The sequence below is a fragment of the Ursus americanus genome, chromosome 10 (genome assembly GCF_024610735.1).
Source record: "Ursus americanus isolate L20-20 chromosome 10, mUrsAme1.1.p, whole genome shotgun sequence".
Classification (NCBI taxonomy): Eukaryota; Metazoa; Chordata; class Mammalia; order Carnivora; family Ursidae; genus Ursus; species Ursus americanus.
The window spans coordinates 33,025,631-33,046,857 of record NC_142136.1 but is presented as its reverse complement, the minus strand read 5'-3'; the positions used below and the strand labels follow the sequence as shown (position 1 = coordinate 33,046,857).

Below are 21,227 nucleotides of genomic sequence, written 5' to 3'. Positions count from 1 at the left end.
TGGGTATAGAGATTACTTAAATAAATAAAACGTGAAAAAAAAGTCAACTGATAACATTATGAAATTGTTTATCATTAAAAGGCACTACTACAAAATATGTAATTATTAAGTATTGATCTCTGTAGCATCGAACCATTTTTCTTAAATGACACGATTAGACATCAAGGATCTGAATGTCATTTGTTTCAATCTAAATTTGTACATAAAATGCTAACTTATTTGTTCCTAATTAATACTATGAGATAATAAAGAGGAGATAAATTCAGCTGATTAAGTTTTGCCAGAAAATAAAATTATTTTTACCTGCAGTAGTCTTATTATTGTGAACCCAGAAAGAACCATTCTCATAGTGATACTGTAGAAAGGAGAAGAATGAGTTTGTTAGAGGTATTTTATTATGCTTTTGAAAATGACAAGGCAGTAGGGAAAAGGAGATCAAAAATACACTTTTATTGCTTTAATGATTTTATTTTCCCACCATGTCAATAAAAACCATCTTGATCAGTATTTGTCATCTTCCCAAACTACTCAGGAAGAAACGTTAATGACATAAACTTGAAATTTGTATAGAATCTTGGAGTGATACTAAACACTCTTCGATCTAAGTTTATTTATGAAGGTTAGTTTACTATACATAATGCATTAGAATAGATGAATGGACTAGTGTACGGAGGCTCCGTTCATCATTTTAATAGTATACGTCCTCAGTGCTTAAACAGACTTTTTTCGCTCATGTCTGATTAGGTATCTGTATAATTTTTTCAGTTATTATATGGAAAAACTTAAGAATATTCAACTTTATCTTTTCAGTTCGATTATTTTGAAAGTATATGGCTTTACAGATAACTCTTTCAATATATTAACTTACCAAATAATTGTTAATGAAATTTTATTGTTAGCTATATTTTATTATTAGCTATATTCTTTACACCTATAGGTGATTACCATATGTGTTCACTGCTTAATTAATAATATTTAATTATTTCAAGGTGTATATGGTGTTCCAGATATGAGGTGAGGTGAGCTTAGGTCATGCAGGAACTTAAATTTAACTACTGTATAGCTTATGGGGTGGTGAGGGAGACAGTCACATTCATGTCAGGGTCAGATTTTAAAAGGCCCTGATGTCGGTGGGGAATTCTTGGAAAGTTTTACAGTAAAAGAGTAACATGATATATTCATTTTTTTGTAACTGGTTGCAATGTGGAAAGGATTAGAATTGAAGAGGGCCTGGAGGCAGGGAGATTGGTTAGGAGACTATTGCAAAGTTTAAGTGAAAATGAGAACTGCAAGGAAAGAATAAAAGCTGATTTTAAATAATATTTAGGTGAAAGAATTGGGATGACCTGATGGTGGACAGGAAATGAATGTCAGAAATTACTCCCGCTTGTCTATTTTATTGGTCTCAGAGAGATGGGTGATCGGGCATGGCCATTAACCCAAGGTTGCAGACGAGACTTAGAAAGGAAGATAATTATTAATTCCTGATCTTTTACAGATATAATAGCTCTGACCAAGCCTAAAAGTACTTGTGTAAGATGACATTTAATACCAGAAATTTTTCTCTACGGCACCCCAGATGTCACTCCCCTTAGCCTTAGGGTGCCAGAAGGGCATTAAGCTGCTGAAGTCCCTCCAGCAGTCTTCTCTGTTTATCTAGGATACTCTTATATATATTGTCTTTTTCTTTTTATATAATAAAAAATCTTGGGAAGCACTACCCTAATTACCATTCTCTAAACGAATACCTTCATAATTTTTAATGTAGACTTTCATATTTAGATAACATACTAACAATAGCTACTATTTATTGAGTGCCTATTATGCATCAAGTGTTGTACTCAACACTCTACATACATTGTAGAGAGAATTAAATGGGACATTTTATGAGGTGGTAGGTATTAGTATCTCTGACTTACGAATGAGGAAGCAGACACAGAGGGTGTGATTTGCCTATGATTATAGACTTTTTAAATGATGAAACTAAATACATCTGAATCTGGGGGCACCAGGGTGGCTTAGTCGGTTAAGCATCTGCCTTCGGCGCAGGTCATGATCCCAGGGTCCTGGGATCAAGCCCTACATCGGGCTCCCTGCTCAGCGGAGAGCCTGCTTCTGCCTCTCTCTCTCTCTCTCTCTCTGCAGCTTCCCCTGCTTGTGGTCTCTCTATCAAATAAATAAATAAGATCTTTTTAAAATATATATATATATATATATATATATATATATATATATATATATATATATATATATATCCAATTCTACAATGCAATTCAGATTCCTGTGTTATTGGTCAAGGCTATGAAAATTGATAAAAGATTTCTTATCAGAACTGTAATTTTGGTGGTAACTTATTTGGGAAAGAAGTATGTTTTTTTTTTTTTTAAGATTTATTTATGCTAGAGAGAGAGAGCACACACTACCCTCATTTTTTAAAACCTATTACTAAGCTTTTGCCTCCCCGTACCACTCCAACAAAGCTATTCTTATCAGACCCCCAGAGATCTTCATGTTGCTGAAAATCTAGTGGTCATGTTCTCAGTGCCTATCTTACTTGATCTGTCAGCAATATTTAATACAGCTGACCACTGCGTACTCCTGGAAACGCATATCTGTAACTGACTTTCAGGATACTACACTTTGACTTTTCCCCTTTCTTACTGGCTGCCCCTACTCCTTTTATTGGTCCTCCTCCTCTCCTTGTCATCAGCCTTCATCAGCTGCCTTCATGGCATTTCTATTTGGTTATCTAGTAAGCATCTTATATTTAATATGTGCAGAAGCACACTTCTGTTCCTCCAACCGTGCTCCACCCTCAGTCCAACCCAGATCAGCTACAGATAACTCTATTCTACTTGCTCAGACGAAAAACCTTGAAGTCATAAACCTCTTTTTTTCACATTCCATATTCTGTTCATCAGCAGATGCTTTTGGTTGGGTCTTCAAAACTTAGAATTCTCTTACCATCTCACAGACACCACCTTGGTCCAAGCTACCATTATCTCTTTTTTTTTTTTTTTTACCATTATCTCTTGTCTGAATTTCAAGAGTCTCTTAAGTGGTGCCCCCACTTCCTTCCTCGCCCTCACAGGTCTACTGTCAGTCATTCCTCTGCTCAACTGAAAAGGCTTTCATCCAACTCAGCACAAGGTTAAGTGACTATAATGCCCTGTGATGGCTACACAGGCATGACATAATGCCTACATGATCTGCACCCAGTTGTCCCATCCTCATTTTACTACACTGTTCTAGCCCCTCATTTGGTCACACTGCCTCTTGTTCCCTTAACTGGTATGCATGCTCCTCAGATCCTTTGTATTTATCATTTCCACTGCTTAACCCCCTACTCCTAGATACCTTAGAGCCTTGTTTCCCTACTCTCTCCATGTCTTCAGATATCACCTGCTTTCTGATTGAGTCTTTCCTGACCACCCTATTTAAAATCGTAAAATTGCCATGCTTGCTGCCCATTAGCCCCTTCTTTGCTTTATTCTTCTCCAGAGCACTTAGCACCAACTAACATACTTTGGTTTCTTTCATACTGGAATGTAATCTCCACATAAGTAGAGATTTCATCTGTTTTTCAGTGCTGGATTCCCAGGTACCAGTACCTGGTACATAGTAAGTGCTCAATAAATATTTGTTGAATGAAAAAATTAGTTGGAACTGCTTTTGAGAAATCAGGTAACTGTTGGTTTAGATGAAAACCTATACAAAGATTTATAATGAGATGGATTAAATAGAGTACTCACTCAGTTAACCATCTACCAGATTCACCCAGTTTCAAACTGAAGTTGCTGGAGGCGAGGGGTGGAGGGATGAGATAACTGGGTGATGGACATTAAGGAGGGCATGTGATGTAATGAGCACTGGGTGTTATATAAGACTGATGAATCACAGTCCTATACCTCTAAAAGCAATAATACATTATATGTTAATTAATTGAATTAATATAAAAAATAAATTTTAAAAAGGTTCACCCAGTTTTATTTTAAGTATATTACATTGTGTTTTGTCAGCTACTTTTTAAACCTCAACATGTGAATAGATTTTAAATAAGTTTTTGCATTTTGATGCATAACTGGTTTTAAACCATGTGGTTTGGTTAGATATCTACTCTGGGATAAAGTTTTCACATCTATAAAATGAAAAAAAAATAATCTGCTTGAGCACCAACTATTAAATAAAAGGATAGGAAAATAATAGTATGTTCAGTCAACAGTAATCTCAAAAAGTTTCTCCTCTGAAAATGCATAGCTTCTCCCAAGAAATTATGTTACATAAAATTTCCACTTTGCCTTTTTTGTTATGTCCTATTCATTCATTTTCAACAACTGTGTTAATTAAAGGAACTATTATTGGTTATTTGATTATAAACAGCAGATAATCCACTTGCAACCCTTCTTGTTATTGCATCTTAAAAACAAAGGCATCAGATATGGAAATGAGCAGTTTTATGTGTTGTCCAGGGAAATAATCTAGAGGTAGAAGTGATTAATTCAAACACTTTCCTTATAAATAAGCTTGTCATATTAACAGCCTGTTTCAGTCCCTTTTTGTTCAGCTGGGAAAAATGTATACACTTTTATTAACCAAAAATATTTTTACATGGAGGCAGAAGGAGGGTGGGTTGCTTAGTTGTGCCTGCTGAGCTCTTCTGACAACCATGGTTTTTCACTATTTATTCTTGGTAAATTTCAAGTTTTGAGTTGTTAGTGATGTTTATTCAGGCTAAGCATGCCCTTGACATTCCCAAACTCTGATTTGTTCCTATTAGAACTTCAGAGGTTCCCAAGGTTTTTCTTATTCCTCCAACATTTTTCTTGCCACTTTTCAGGTATAAATTTAGATTTGGCTATTGGTACCATGAAATTTATCTTCTGGTTGTAGGAAGATACATTCCATGTACAGAAATCTATTGTTATGTTTTGTACTGAGGTTTCAGGTTTTGGTTATAAGATACTTTTGGCTAAACTTTATATACGTGAAGTCATCTCAGCACAGATACATTAGTTTGCATATGAAACACATCTATTTTATTACAATATTAAAATCCTTTTATTTAGAGAAATAAAACTTAAGTTTCTTGTTTGAATGTTATCATTTAAATGACATTATCTCCCAGTTGTTTGTCCCTTTAAGTCCTGGTTTATGCCTATTTCTCTAGCATGATTATTAATAACACCCTCTGTCACTCATAAAAATGCCTCAAGTTGAAAAATACGTTACTGGATGCGAATTATAATATATACTGGGTCACTTTACTTTTGCATCTTTGCTCTCTACCTCCCATGCACAAATACAGGAGGATAGGAGAAAGAAGTATGTGTATATGGGGGATGGAGTTTGTAGGAAACAACATGAAAGAATCATGAAAAACAGTTTTGAAATAAAATGTTAACTTTTTAAAGATTTTATTTATTTGAGAGAGAGAGAGAGAAAGCATGAGCGGGGGGGAGGAGCAGAGGGAGAGGGACAGGCCGACTCAGTGCAGAGCCCAACACAGGGCTCGATCTCACGACCCTGAGATCAAGACCTGAGCCAAAAGTCAAGAGTCAGGCGTTTAACTGACTGAGCCACCCAGGCACCCCTCAAATGTTAGCTTTTTAAAAGCATTTTTAAGGATGAAATATTTTAATTTTATATTTAAAACATTTGTTATAATGCTGACCAGTTGGCCAACTTCCAACATCATTCTCTATTATTATAATTATATTCGATTATATGTTCAATTTGGGACTTTTAAAACATTAGCTTCATTAGCTTGTACATGCTGCGGATAGTCTATCAATTTTTCGAGTTTGTTCTTTTGAAGAACATTAGAATTCCTGCTCTTTCATAATTGTATGTTGCTACATTCTCTAATGCATTTAACATTTAAAAATGGATAATTTATTAGTTATATGGCAGTTAGGGTTTTATCTGTGGCCGGAATATAATCCATCTGGTGTTTTATCAAACTAGTCTAAGTTTGAAGGAGCATGGACTATAAAAACAATTTTACGTATAATATAATCACAATTCCGTCAAGGCTTATTTTCGATTTAACATTTGTGCTATGAGCTTCCACCCTTTCCTACATGACAGAAACCTGATTGGGTGACAGGCTTAGGGAGGGTTCATCAGATTAAAACAGCCCACCAACAAGCCCATAAAAACCCCTAGACTTAGATACTCCGACGGCCACCCCCTCGGGTCGCCTCGCTCCTTGGGAGCTTTGTAGTACCACTTTGCGCTCAATAAACCTTGCTTTGCTGCCCACCACTCTGTCGGGTCCACCTCTCCATGCATGACCAAGAACCACAGGCACTGATGGAGGAAAAAATCCTGCCACGAGATGACTGCAACAAGTTTTCTCCAGGAGAAAACTGTGAAACAAAAGGAATCTAAGAAAGGCAGCATAGTTTGATGAGGAGCATGGACTCCAGAACCAGACAGTTCGGGCACATACCTTACTTACCTGTGACCTTAGATAGATACTTAACTTCTCTGTGTTTCGGTCTTCTCCTTTGTAAAACGGAGATAATGATGCAACCTGTTCTGTGGGGTTGTTGTGAAGATTAAATGAATTATTATGCAAAATGCTTAAAATAGTTCCTAGCACGTGGCAAGCACTTTATATGTTTGTTATTACCGTTACTGTCAGTGGAATACATTCAGTTTATCTCAGACTTAATTTGAAACCTTAAAGGTCAATTGATAATATTAAAGGAAGTATCTCTATCTTTATGTTAAAAGGAATTGTGCGGCTTCTTGTATGCAGGTTGTGGGTGGAGATGTGGAAGGTATGGTAACTGATAAGGAGATTAGGTTCCACCAGCAGACATCTGTGAGAGGACCTGTTGATGGAAGCCTTAATTTCTAGCACTTTCTCCGATTCATTTCAGTTTTCTTTTTTTGAATTGCCTTTACTTATTTGTCCTTCAAGGTCCAACTTACATATCTTCCCTTCATTCACTCATCTCTCTTCCTCCATTTAAAAATAATCAACTCCTCTTCTTTGTGGCCTTGGAATTTTGTTTATGCCTTAATATAGCACTAATTATAGTTAGCTGGATGATATAGAGTGTAGCATCTTGAATGCACTAGGACCTTCTAATCATACCTCCGCTCACAAGCCCTATTGTTAGTTTATTCTGGGTTTCATTTCCTTCTGTGACTTGCTTTTATTTCTAATGCCCATTATTGCCAGAAAGGAAATATAGTTAGGGACTGAAGCTTCTGTACCTACTAACTAAGCGTTGATTAATAGTACTGTAATTGCAATCTACTTGGAATTTTGCTGTTGAAATAACTTATAGGATAATGAAGCTATCTTTGAGAAAATGAAAATTGCAACCAATTTGTGACAATTTACTGACTGAAATATATAATCTACAAATGAAAAATATATAAACGTTTCATATGCTTAAAGATTTTAATTCTATCTATAAAACTAAATTTTCATGTTTCAGTTAGTTTAATGATAGAATATTTTTGGAAGGTCATTGCAATCAGGATGATGTCAGAAAATAATGACACGACATTTTGTGATATCTATTTTAAAATGCACTTCCACTTAGATAATAGTATACAAAAGCTATTTTCTTTTTAATAAGTTATCTGTACTACAGTTTCTTTAAATTATTTTATTTCTGCCTCATAAACCATTTGATGAATCTCCACTGGTTGATATGTTTTAAATTTTAGCTTTGTGGTTAGCATCACAATGTAAAAGATGACATTTCATACTGGCACAGCAAGTAAGCATTCCTATCCAATAGTTGTTACATAGATTTATTCAAACGATGTGGGTTTTCATGACTTTCCACTGACATTCTCCATGAATAATAAGCACAAAATTCTAATACCCAATCCAGTTCTTTATGGGAGATGTGGTGATATGATGTAAAAAACATTTGCTCTGCAGCAGACATAGCTGGGCTCAAATTATGGCTTTAACATGGGCTGTGACTTTGAACTAGATACTTAAGCTCTTGAACTTCAGTTTACTCCACTATGAAACAGGTTAGAAAATACAACATAAGGGATTTGTAGAAATTAGGTGAGGAAAATCATTTTAACACTCTACATTTATTTATAACTATGTTAGAGAAGAGGATTTTTTAAAAATTAAGTGGTTCTCTGAAAGAAGCTTCCCGTTGGTATTTTTCTTGATCCAGACTTCCGCTTTGATTAAAAAACAAACGGGATTTGATCTTTAAAGGCTCCTGTCTTGTTGTGGCACTCTTGTTACCTTCTGCCTCTTGGACATTACCCTTAACTATCACTAAATGTATCTTTCTCTCCATTTTACTTCCTGCTGTCATCAGTACTGTAAGTGGATGACATACCTAATACTCTGGCTTCATACTTTCTTGAGCCCTATATGAATATTGGCCTTTATCTCATCTCTCCTTCACTTAGCTACTTTACTGGTCACATCCTGGATCTTGGTGTCAAAATGAATGATGTCGCTGAAAGTACTATTCTACCTCCATATCACCATCCTTTAATAGCAACCTCTAGTACTCCATCCTGCTTGTACACTACTTATATTTATCTGCTTGTCATCTTATCAGGACTTCATGTCCTTTGCCCCTTCTACTTTGTCCTAACTTGTCAGCCCTCTGAGTTCTTGAGTTCTCTTCTTTTCCATTACTCTGTAAGTGAGATCCCAAGGGCCATCACTTTAACTTGCTCGTATCCCAAACTTTGTTCCCGTTTTGACACTTGTGATCTTTATATTATACTTTTCATTTAAAATGTTTTAGAGAATATTTATTATCTTCTCAAGACCTCGGTTTTCTTCTGGATACTGTGTAATAATCTACTTCTTTAGATTATGGTAAGGATTAAACAAGTTGAGCCTACCTTAGCCCATGTGAAGATAAGTTATGGAGAAAGATGATGTGACATTTAGAGATACACCATGTTTGCATCTGTATTACTGTGCTGCTATAGAAACACCCAGACAGGTAAATTCATATAATATACACCTTGGGTCACCAACCTCCTGGTGGGTCCTTAAGATTGTCAGATAGTCCAATTCTAAGCAAACACATTTATGAAACTTTAAAAGATAGATAATTTGTATTTGGAATAACTGAGCATATGTTTAAATTTTAGAAATCTCCGAGAAGCGAGGGATAATGCTGTGGCCGAAAAGGACCGAGCAGTGATGGCTGAAAAAGTTGCTTTAGAAAAACATGATCAGCTCTTAGACAGGTAAGCATTCTAGAAATCTGGAAATGTTAAAAACTCTTTGAATTTTTGTTGCTGTAACTTTTTCTTTTAGAAGAAATATTTTTAATTGAAGTATATTTAATTCAACTGAACTACAGTTACATGCATTATTTTTGTAATAGGTAATTATTGCATATATTAAAACAAGATATAGCACAGTGCAGTCACCCTACAGAATTTCCTTACATGCCTTTTATCCATCTCAACCACTGCTCCTCAAGAGGCAAACACTTTCTCATTCCTGTCACCATAGCTTAGTTTTTGCTCGTACTGGATTGAAAATAAGTGAAATTGTACAGTATGTACTCTTTTGTGTCTAGCTTCTTTCACTCCACATTATATTTTCATCCATTTTGTTGTTGTATCGGCAGTTCTTTCCTTAGTGTTGCTGGGTATGAATATACCACAGTTTGCTTATGCATTCACCTGTCACTGGTCATTTCGGTTCTTTCCATTTTGAAGCTTATCATGAATGAAGCTGCTATGAACTTTTTTATAAAGTCTTTTTTGGGTACATGTTTTTTATTTATCTTGGATAAATTTTCTCTAGGAGTAGAACTGCTAATCAAAAAGTAGAAGGAGTTCTACTTTAAAAGAACCTACTGAACTTGAGTCCAAAGTGTAAATACCATTATGTGCTCTCCAGTTCATTTCTTAAAAATCTATATGTTCTGGTTCATGTGTGTTGGAGGAAGGAGAAGAGAGAAAATGATTTGTCTTGAATTTATCAATGGAAAAGTATATTTATTTTTAGTAGCCTAACTAATAGGAAAATCACTGATGAGTATTAAGGTAAATACTATTGAACGCCCGAGATTTTCAGTGGTTTGACTACATATAGAGTAAACAGAATCGTTATCTTTTTTTTTAACTTTCATTTTGAAAATAATTTCAGACAGAAAAGTTGCTAAACTAGTACATCAAGTTCCCATATACCTTTCGCATACTGATAAACTTTGAAAATAACTCAGTGGAGCTTTTAATTATTAAATGAAGACTTGCAGATTCATTTGTGACTTAAGCAATACCTAACACTAAAAATTGAGGTAAGTCTTCATATAAGTAATCTATTATCGAAATCTTTTAGAAATGGCTCAGATTGTTATACTTCTGAATTCACATCAACTTTATAAACTTGATACATTAATAAAAATATTAGAGAAATCTCTTCAGTAATGTGAAAGTATATCTAAGTCCAAACATTTTAATATAAAATAAATTTACAAATCACCTATTTTTATTGGAGTGCTGTGATAACGTACCGTAAAATCTTACTGTGTATAACCTTTCCATTTATAAAACTATATGGTGTACACAAAACATTTATAATTGGCTTTCCGTTGATGTTGTTTTTTAATGCGATGCATTTAGGAAAGGCTCTAGAATAATATTTATGGACAAACCAGCAAACTTTAAAAGAAAGTGCAAGATTTTAGCTTGTAAACCAGAAGAACTATTATATTCAGGCAGAATTTCAAAACTTACTAGCTTTGGTATGTTTTTGTGAATTTGGAGAAAAGAGAATAATAAATCTGACCTTAAAATTGGCTGTTTTATGTTTATACTCACTTCTGTTATGTCCTAAACTCTGGGACTCTAAAATCCTTCTTATCTTACTTGTCCATATACTAGTAACTGGTATTTATCCGAAAGGCCATGGGAGGCTTTAGTACTTAACGGGATCTTTTGAATTATTGAGAATTCAATCATTTACTGTTTGTAAAGCATGTAGAACAGTGTCTTGCACATAAGTAGTAAGATAGAAATGTTTGTTATTCTTATAAAATGTTAAATTAGTTCAGTTTACTAACTGAACTTTTGCTATTTAAAAGTTGATCTTTCGAAATCGTTTTCCACTAGAATTTTGAATAAACGGGAACAGCTAGTTTTTTTCATCAAGGTTTAATTGATGCACAATATTATATTAGTTTCAGGTGTACAACATAGTGATTCAGTATTTATACACATTACAAAATGATCACTACGGTAAGTCTAGTTACCATCTGTCACCATGTAAAGTTTTTAAAATGTTATTGGCTAGATTCCTTATGCTGTACATTACATCTGCATGTATTATTTGTTTAATAACTATAAGGTTGTACCTCTTAATCCCCCTCACCTATTTCCTCCATCCCTCTACCCTCCCTCTGCTCTGGCAACCATCAGTGTATTTGAGTCTGTTTCTGCTTTTTGTATGTTCATTTGTTTTGCTTCTTAGATTCCACATGTAAGTGAAATCATAATGTATTTGTTTTTCTCTGATTTATTTCACTTACCATAATATGCTCTAGGTCTGTCCATGTTGTTGTAAATAGCAAGACTTCATTCTTCTTTAGAACTAATATTCTGGTGTGTGTGTGTGTGTGTGTGTGTGTACACACATACCTACATATGTGTACACACACACATACATACCACATCTTCTTTATCCATTCATCTGTCTATGGACACTTGGGTTGCTTTGATATTTTAGCTGTTGTAAATGATGCTGTGATGAGCATAGAATGCTTGTATCTTTTCAAATTAGTGCTTTTGTTTTCTATGGATAAATAACCAGAAGTGGAATTGTTGGATCATATGGTCATTCTATTTTTAACTCTTTAAAGGAACCTCCAAACTGTTTTCCGTAGTTGCTATATCAGTTTACATTTACACCAGCAGTGCACAAGAGTTCCCTTTTCTCTACATCCTCACCAACATTTGTTATTTCTTGTCTTTTCAATAATAGCCGTTCTAATAGCTGTTAGGTGATACCTGTTTGTAGTTTTGATTTGCATTTCCCTGATGATTAGTGTTGAACATTTTTTCATGTGCCTATTGGCCATCTGTATGTCTTTGGAAAAATGTCTGTTCAGGTCCTCTGCCCATTATTTAATCAGATTGTTTCCTTAACATTGAGTTGTATGAGGTCTTTTTATGTATAGGTATTAACCTCTAATTGCATATATTATCTGCAAATATCTCCTCCCATTCAGTATGTTGCCTTTTTGTTTTGTTGATAATTTTCTTTGCTGTGTATACACTTTTTAGTTTGATGGAGTCCACTTTGTTTATTTTTGCTCCTGTTGTCCTTGTCTGAGGGGACAGATCCAAAATAATAGCGCTAAGATCAATGTCAAAGAACATACTGCCTGTGTTTTCTTCTAGGAGGTATGGTTTTAGGTCTTACATTTAGGTCTTTAATCTGTTTCATTTTTGTGTATGGTGTAAGAAAGCACTCCAGTTTCATTCTTTTGTATGTGGCATTCCAGTTTTCTCAATACCATTTACTAAGAGAGACTTTTTTCCCCCATTATATATCCTTGCTTTCTTTGTCATAGATTAATTGACCATATAAGCGTGGGTTTATTTTTGGGCTCTCTAGTCTGATCCATTGACTTATGTCTATTTTTGTGCCAATACAATACTGTTTGATTACTTTAGGTTTATGGTATAGTTTGAAACATGGTTGTGATAATTCCAGCTTTGTTCTTCTTTCTCAAGATTGCTTTGGGTATTCAAGGTCTTTTGCTGTTCCATACAAATTTTAGTATTATTTGTTCTAGTTCTGTGAAAAATGCCCTTGATATTTTGATAGGGATTGCATTGAATTTGTAGATTGCTTTAAGTAATATGGACATTTTACCAGCATTAATTCTTCCAATTCATGAACATTGTATATCTTTCCACCACTTATTTGTTTTCAGTTTCTTTCATCAATGTGTTACAGTTTTCAGAGTACAGGTCTTTAACCCCTTGGTTAAATTTATTCCTAGATATTTTATTCTTTTTGATGCAATTGTAGATAGATAGTCTTCTTAATTTCTTTTTTTTTTTAAGATTTTATATATTTATTTGACAGAGAGAGACAGCAAGAGAGGTAACACACGCAAGGAGAGTGTGAGAGGGAGAAGCAGGCTTCCCGCTAGGAAGCCTGATGCAGGGCTCGATCCCAGGACCCTGGGATCATGACCTGAGCCAAAGGTAGACACTTAACTGCTGAGCCACCCAGGTGCCCCTTAATTTCTTCCTCTGATAGTTTGTTATTATTATACAGAAATGCAACAAATTTGTGTATATTAATGTTGTATCTTGCAGGATTACTGAATTCATTTATTAGTTCTAATAGTTTGGTGGAGTCTTTAGGGTTTCCTATATATAATATCACATCATCTGCAAATAGTGACAGTTTTACTTCTTCCTTTCCAGTATGGATGCCTTTTATTTCTTTTTTAGTCTAATTGCTGTAGCTAGGACTTCTAGTACCGTGGGTTTGTCATATATGGCCTTTATTATATTGAGGTACATTACCTCTATACTCTGTTGAGAGTTTTTATCATAACTGGATGTTGAATTTTGTTGAATGCTTTTCCTGAATCTATCAAGATCATATGATTTTTATTCTTCATTTTATTGATGTAGTATATCATGTTGATTGATTTATGGATGTTGAACCATCTTTGTATCCCTGGAATAAATCCTTGCTCATGGTGTATGATCCTTTTAATGTGTTGTTGAATTTAGTTTGCTAATACTTTTTGAGGATTTTTGCATCTGTGTTCATCAGGGATATTGACCTGTAGTTTTCTTCTTCTGTGGTGTCTTTGTCTGGTTTTGGTATCAGATTAATGCTGACCTCATAATATGAGTTTGGGAACATCCTTCCTCTTCAGCTTCCTGGAATAATTTGAGGATAGGTATTAATTCTTTTAAATGTTTGGTAGAATTTCCCTAAGGAACCATCTGGCCCTGGACTTTTGTTAGAAGTTTCTTTTTTTTTACTAATTCAGTTTCATTACTAGTAATTGGTCTATTAAGATTTTCTGTTTCTTTATTATTTACTTCCTTCTTGAACTTTGGGCTTTGTTTTAGTCTTACTATTCTAGTTCATTTAAGTATAAAGTTAGATTGTTTATTTGAAATTTTTGTTGTTTCTTGAGGTAAGCCTATATTGATATGAACTTCCCTCTTTGAACTGCTTTTGCTGTATCCTGGAGGTTTTGGAACATTGTTTATGTCTGTTAATATTTATATATTAGGTGCCTCCTTTATAGGGTGCAGAAGTATTTACAAATGTTATATCCCCTTGTAGATTGACTCTTATATCCTTGTGTGATTCTCTTCTTTGTCTTTTGTTACAGTTTGTTTTAAAGTCTATTTTGTCTCATATAAGTATTGCTACTCCAGGTTTTGTTTCCATTTGTATGAAATATCTTTTTCTGTCCCTTCACTTTCAGTCTTGTGTATGTATCTTTAGATTTGAAGTGAGTCTCATATAGGCAGCATATAGATGGGTCTTGGTTTTTTTGGTTTTTTGTTTTGTTTTGTTTCCATTAGCCACCTGTGCCTTTTGATTCGAGAACTAGGTCCATTTACATTTAAAGCAGTTGTTAGTAGGTATGCACTTACTGCCGTTTTTTGTTCATTGTTTTCTGGTTGTTTTTCTAGTTCTGCTCCATTTCTTTCTTCTTTTCTTGCTCTTTTTCCTTTATGGTGTGATACCTTTGTTTGGTGTTATGTTTTATTCCTTTCACTTTATTTTTCTTGTATCTATTATAGGTTTTGATTTGTGGTTACCATCTCTCTCTCTCTCTCTACATATATTTATAACAGTCTATTTTAAGTCAGTGGCCACTTAAGTCCAAATGCATTCTAAAAGCACATTTTTACTCTGCCCTCTACCATGTTTTATATTTTGATAACATATTTTACATCTTTTTATTTTGTATATTCTTCAACTAATTATTGTAGTTAAACTTGATTTTATTTCTTCTTCTTAACCTTCATACTTAGCTTTATACCTGGTTAATCTACTATCTTTATAATTACCTTTATTAATGAGATTTTTTTTTTCATACATTTTCTTATTTCTAGTTATGGCCTTTTCTTGCTTAAAGAAGTCTGCATCTTGGGGGCCTGGGTGGCACAGCGGTTAAGCATCTGCCTTCGGCTCAGAGCGTGATCCCGGCATTATGGGATCGAGCCCCACATCAGGCTCCTCCGCTATGAGCCTGCTTCTTCCTCTCCCACTCCCCCTGCTTGTGTTCCCTCTCTCGCTGGCTGTCTCTATCTCTGTCAAATAAATAAATAAAATCTTTAAAAAAAAAAAAAAGAAGTCTGCATCTTCAACATTTCTTATAAGGCTGGTTAAGTGGTGGGGAACTCCTTTAGCTTTGTTTATGTGGAAAACTCTTTATCTTTCCTTCAGTTCTGAATGATAATCTTGGTGGAGTATTCTTCGTTTTAAGTTTTTTCCTTCCAACACTTTGAGTATATCATGCCACTCTCTTCTGGCCTGCAGAGTTTCTGCTGAAAAATCAGCTGATAGTCTTATGAGGTTCCCTTGTATGTAACTAGTTGTTTTTCTCTTGCTTCTTTTAAGATTATCTCCTTATTTAATTTTTGACATTTTAATTATAATGTGTCTTGGTGTGGATCTCTTTGGGTTCATCTTGTTTTGGACTCTCTGTGCTTTATGGACTTCAGTATTTGTTTCCTTCCTCAGGTTAGAAAAGTTTTCAGACGTTATTTCTTCAAATAAGCTTTTTCAGACATTATTTCTTCAAATAAGCTTTCTACACCTTTCTCTCTCTTTTCTCCTTCTGGGACCCTATAATGCAAACGTTAGTACACTTGATTTTGTCCCAGAGGTCCCTTTAACTTTTCTCATTTTTAAAAAATTTTTTTTCCTCTGATGGGGTGATTTGCAATACTAGTCTGTTTTTCTGTATCATCTAATCTGCTGTTGATTAATCTTGTATTTTTCATTGGAAAACTAGGTCCATTTACATTTAAAGCAACTGTTAGTAGGTAGGCACTCATTGTCATTTTTTTCATGTTTTCTCATTGTTTTTATATATACCAGCTCTGGTTGGTATATTCTTATGTTTTCTCTTTGCTAAAGTTCACCCTGTGTTCATCCATTCTTCTCCCAAGTTTGGTGATCATCTTTATGACCATTACATTGGACTCTTTATCTCTGTTTCATTAAGGTTTTTTTCTGAGTTTTTGTCTTGTTTTTTCATTTGGAATTATGTTCTCCTGTCTCCTCATTTTGCCTGATTTTTTGTGTTTGTTTCTATCTGTTAGGCTAATTGGCTACCTCTCCTTGTCTTCAGGGAGTGACTTTGTATAGATGTCCCCTGGGGCCCAGAACTGCAGTCCCCCCTACTCACCAAGCCAGGTGCTCATGGGGCTTCTCATATGTGAGCTGTGTGCATCTATCTGTTGTGCAGCAGCAGCTGGACAAAATCCCCCCTGCAAAGGGTTATAATGCTGCTGGATGAAGTAAAAAAAATAGGATTCTTGATGTCCCTACAGTTTAATTCTTACTTAATTAATCTATAAATTCAGTATAATTCATGTCAAAAATTTCAAAAGACTTTTTAGTGAAACTTGACAAAATGACTAAGATTCTTTTTCAGAATTGTTTTGGCTGTTCTTGTACCTGCCTGTTCTTGTATCTTCATTTTCCCATGTGAATTTTTATAGTTGTATTTTTCACATTATACCTTTCATCTACCCAAAGTACATTTGTTGTTATGGTGTAGATAGAGAACTAATTTTTTTTTTCATGAAAATGGCAGTTTCCTTAAGTTAAACTATACATTTAATGGGATCCAAATAGAAATATGAGCAAGTTTTTGTTTTGTTTTGTTTTTAAGTCTAGACTCTAACTTCCTCTTCTGTTGGTTGGTGTTAGAGTAAGCACAGGCCTTTTGGGATCTTGATAAGGGGAAGTGAATTAGGGATGCATTTGGATTAAATGCTTTACAGTCATTTCTATTTATAGTAAAATTATTGCTAGCCATTTCTTACTAGCGGTGACTTCCAGGACTACTTTCGTTGTCTATCCAACCCCCATAAGTGGTGAGAACCAGGAATATGTCTTAGGTACCCATTACTGGAATGAGGTGTTGTTGCCTTCTTTCTTTATGGAGGATATGCAAGATGCAATAATATCTTACTTTGGAGATGCCCTGGCATTTGTCAGACATTGGGTTACTGATGTGATAGGTTCCTGAATCTTCATAGATTTTTTTTCCAGCTTTATTGAAGTATAGTTGACAAATAAAACTGTTAAGATATTGAAATTATACAAATTGATGGTTTGTTAAAGGTATGCATTATGGAAAGATTTCCCCCCCCCCATCAAGTTAAATAACACATTTCTCAGCTCACATGTTACCATTTTTTTTTCTTTTGGTGAGAACATTTAAGTTTTACTCTCTTAGCAAATTTCAATTATACAATATAGCGTTAGCAACTATAGTCACCACATTATACATTAGATCTTCAGACTTGATTCATCTTATAGCAAGATTTTTTTTAACCAGACATATTAAATCTGTGGTTTATGTGGAAAAATTAAATTAATGAGTTTCTGAATAAGGACCTACAAATTTTATCTAATCACTGTGGTAACCAGCTAGGTGAAAAAGAAACTTTGGACCCATTTCTCACATTTTAACAGGATAAATTCCAAGTAGATGAGAAATTTAAATGAAAATAATTAAAGTAGTAGAGAAACTATAGGGAGAATATTTTCATAACCTTGGATTGAAGAAGTCTTTTGAAACTCAAAAGTTGTAAAAGTTAAGAATTGATAAATGTGACTACATACAAATGAAAAATGTTGATGTGACATTACTACCATAAAGAAAGTCAAAAGAAATGCAATCTAGGAAAAGTATTTGCCTCTCCTATCACAGTCATGTAACTAATTTCCCTATAAGAAGACCCTCTTTTAAGTCAATAATAAGTGATAATTAGATTCACATTAAAACTATACTGATTTTTCTGAAAAAACAGAAATGTTGATAATACACTGTGTGTGGATATGGAAAAACTGGCAATCTTATACATTGTTAGCTGGATTCTTTTTTTAAAAGATTTTATTTGTTTGTTTAGGAGAGAATGAGACAGAGCCAGAAGGAGTGAGACACAGAGAGGGAGAGGGAGAAGCAGACTCCCCACTGGGCAGAGAGCCTCACATGGCACTCAATCCCAGGACTCTGAGATCATGATCTGAGCCAAATGCAGACGCTTAACCAACCAAGCCACCGAGTTGCCCCTGTGAGTGGGATTTTAAGGTGATACAACCCCTAAGAAGAATTATTTAATAACACCAATCAAAAATACAAATGCACATTGGTCTGGATCCAGGAGTTTCACTTCTAGTACATTATCCTGAAAATATACTTGCTGGCTACAAAATTACATATGTACCAACGTTTTCTTTTTTTTTAATTTAAATTCAATTAATTAACATATACTGTAGTATTAGTTTCAGATGTAGAGTTCAGTGATTCATCAGTCTTGTATAATACCCAGTACTCATTACATCACATGCCCTTCTTAATGTCCATCACCTCGTTACTCCATCCACCCCCCCCCACCTCCCCTCCAGCAGCCCTGTTTGTTTCCTGTGATTAAGAGTCTCTTACGGTTTTCCCTCTCTGGTTTCATCTTGTTTAATTTTTCCCTCTTTTCCTCTATGAGCCTCTGTTTTATTTTTAAATTCCAGATACGAGTGAGATCATCTGATAATTGTTTTTCTCTGATTGACTTATTTCGCTTAGCATTATACACTCTAGTTCCATCCACATTGTGGCAAATTGACAAGATTTCATTTTTTTATGGCTAAGTAGTATTCCATTGTGTGTGTGTGTGTGTGTGTGTGTGTGTGTGTGTGTGTATACACCTTTATCCATTCATCTGTCGATAAACATCTGGGCTCTTTCCATAGTTTGGCTATTGTGGACATTGCTGCTATAAACATTGGAGTGCATGTGCCCCTTCGGATCACTACATTTATATTCTTTGGGTAAATACCTAGTAGTGCAATTGCTGGGTCATAATGTAGCTCTATTTTCAACTTTTTGAGGAACTTCCATACTGTTTTCCAGAGTGGTTGCACCAGTTTGCATTCCCACCAACAGTGTAATGGGGTTCGCCTTTCTCTGCATCCTCACCAACATCTGTCATTTCCTGACTTGTTAATTTTAGCCATTCTTACTGGTGTGAGGTGGTATCTCGTTGTGGTTTTGATTTGTATTTCCCTGATGGCTAGTGATGTTGAGCATTCTTTCATGTGTCTATTGGCCATTTGTATGTCTTCTTTGGAGAAGTGCCTGTTCATGTTTTCTACCCATTTCTTGACTGGATTATTTGCTCTTTAGGTGCTGAGTTGCTAAGCTGTTTATAGATTTTGGATACAGGCCCTTTCTCTGATATGTCATTTGCAAATATCTTATCCCATTCTGTCACTTGTCTTTTGGTTTTGTAAGCTGTTTCCTTTGCTGTGCAAAAGCTTTTTATCTTGATGAAATCCCAGTAATTCATTTTTGCCTTTGTTTTCCCTGCCTTTAGAGACTTTTCTAGCAAGAAGTTGCTGCAGCTGAGCTCACAGAAGTTGCTGCCTGTGTTCTCTAGGATTTAGGTCTTTCATCCATTTTGAGTCTATTTTTGTGTATGGTGTAAGGAAATCGTCCAGTTTCATTCTTCTTCATGTGGCTGTTCAATTTTCCCAACACCGTTTATTGAAGAGACTTTTTTTCCATTGGTTATTTTTTCCTGCTTTGTTGAAGATTAGTTGACCATAGACTTGAGGGTCCATTTCTGAGTTCTCTATTCTGTTCCATTGATCTATGTGTCTGCTTTTGTGCCAGTACCATACTGTCTTGATAATTTCAACTTTGTTATAGAGTTTGAAGTCCAGAATTGTGATGCCACCAGCTTTGGTTTTCTTTTTTAACATTCCTTTGGCTATTCAGGGTCTTTTCTGGTTCCATACAAATTTTACGATTATTTGTTACAGCCCTGTGAAAAAAGTTGATGGTATTTTTATAAGGATTACATTGAATGTATAGATTGCTCTAGGTAGCATAGACACTTTAACAATATTTGTTCTTCCAATCCATGAGCATGGGATGGTTTTCCATTTCTTTGTGTCTTCCTCAATTTCTTTCATGAGTGTTCTATAGTTTTCTGAATACAGATTGCCTGTTTGGTTAGGTTTATTACTAAGTATCTTATGGTTTTGGGTGCAGTTGTAAATGGGATCGACTCCTTAATTTCTCTTTCTTCTGTCTCATTGTTAGTGTATAGAAATGCAACTGATTTCTGTGCATTGGTTTTATATCTTGTCTGACTTCTAGCAATTTTGGGGTGGAGTCTTTGGGGTTTTCCACATAGAGTATCATGTCATGTGCAAAGAGTGAGAGTTTGACTTCTTTGCCAATTCATATGCCTTTTATTTCTTTTACTTGTCTGATTCCTGGAAGAAGTAGAACTAGGACTTCTAGTACTATGTTGAACAACAGTGATGATAGTGGACATCCCTGCCGTGTTCCTGACCTTAGGGGAAAAGCTCTTAGTCTTCCCACATTGAGAAGATATTCGCTGTGGGCTTTTCACATATGGCTTTTAGGATGTTGAGGCATGTTCCCTCTATTCCTACTGTGTGAAGAGTTTTAATCAAGAAGGGATGCTCTATTTTGTCAGATGCTTTTTCTGCATCTATTGAGAGAATCATATGGTTCTTGTCCGTTCTTTTATTAATGTAGTGTATCACATTGATTGATTTATGGATTTTGAACCACCCTTGCAGGCTAGGAATAAATCCCACTTGGTCGTGGTGAATAATCCTTTTAATGTACTGTTGGATCCTATTGGCTAGTATTTTGGTGAGAATTTTTGCATCCATGTTCATCAGGGATATTGGTCTGTAATTCTCCTTTTCAGTGAAGTCTTTGGTTTCGGGATCAAGGTAATGCAGGCCTCATGGAAAGAGTTTAAAATTTTCCTTCCATTTCTATTTTTTTAAACAGCTTCAGAAGAATAGGTATTAATTCTTCTTTAAATGTTTGGTAGAATTCCCCTGGGAGGCCATCTGGCCCTGGACTTTTGTTTGTTGGGAGATTTTTCATTACTGCTTCAATTCCCTTGGTGGTTATGGGTCTGTTCAGGTTTCTTATTTCTTCCTGTTTCAGTTTTGGTAGTTTATTATGTCTCTAGGAATG

The 21,227-nt window shown here is 35.0% G+C and overlaps 1 protein-coding gene across 5 annotated transcripts in view; it reads left to right on the top strand.

Annotated features, from left to right (window-relative positions):
- PIBF1 (progesterone immunomodulatory binding factor 1) overlaps positions 1–21,227 on the top strand; it is a 197,859-nt gene that overhangs the window by 52,426 nt on the left and 124,206 nt on the right. For all 5 annotated transcript variants that reach the window (XR_015725925.1, XR_006782073.2, XM_045810903.2 and 2 more), the window contains exon 10: positions 9,109–9,207. Coding sequence is in view for 3 of the 5 variants with exons in the window: in XM_045810903.2 (XP_045666859.1) it covers positions 9,109–9,207 (99 nt within the window). In the remaining 2 variants the exon portion in view is untranslated. The remainder of the gene's footprint in view (positions 1–9,108; positions 9,208–21,227) is intronic.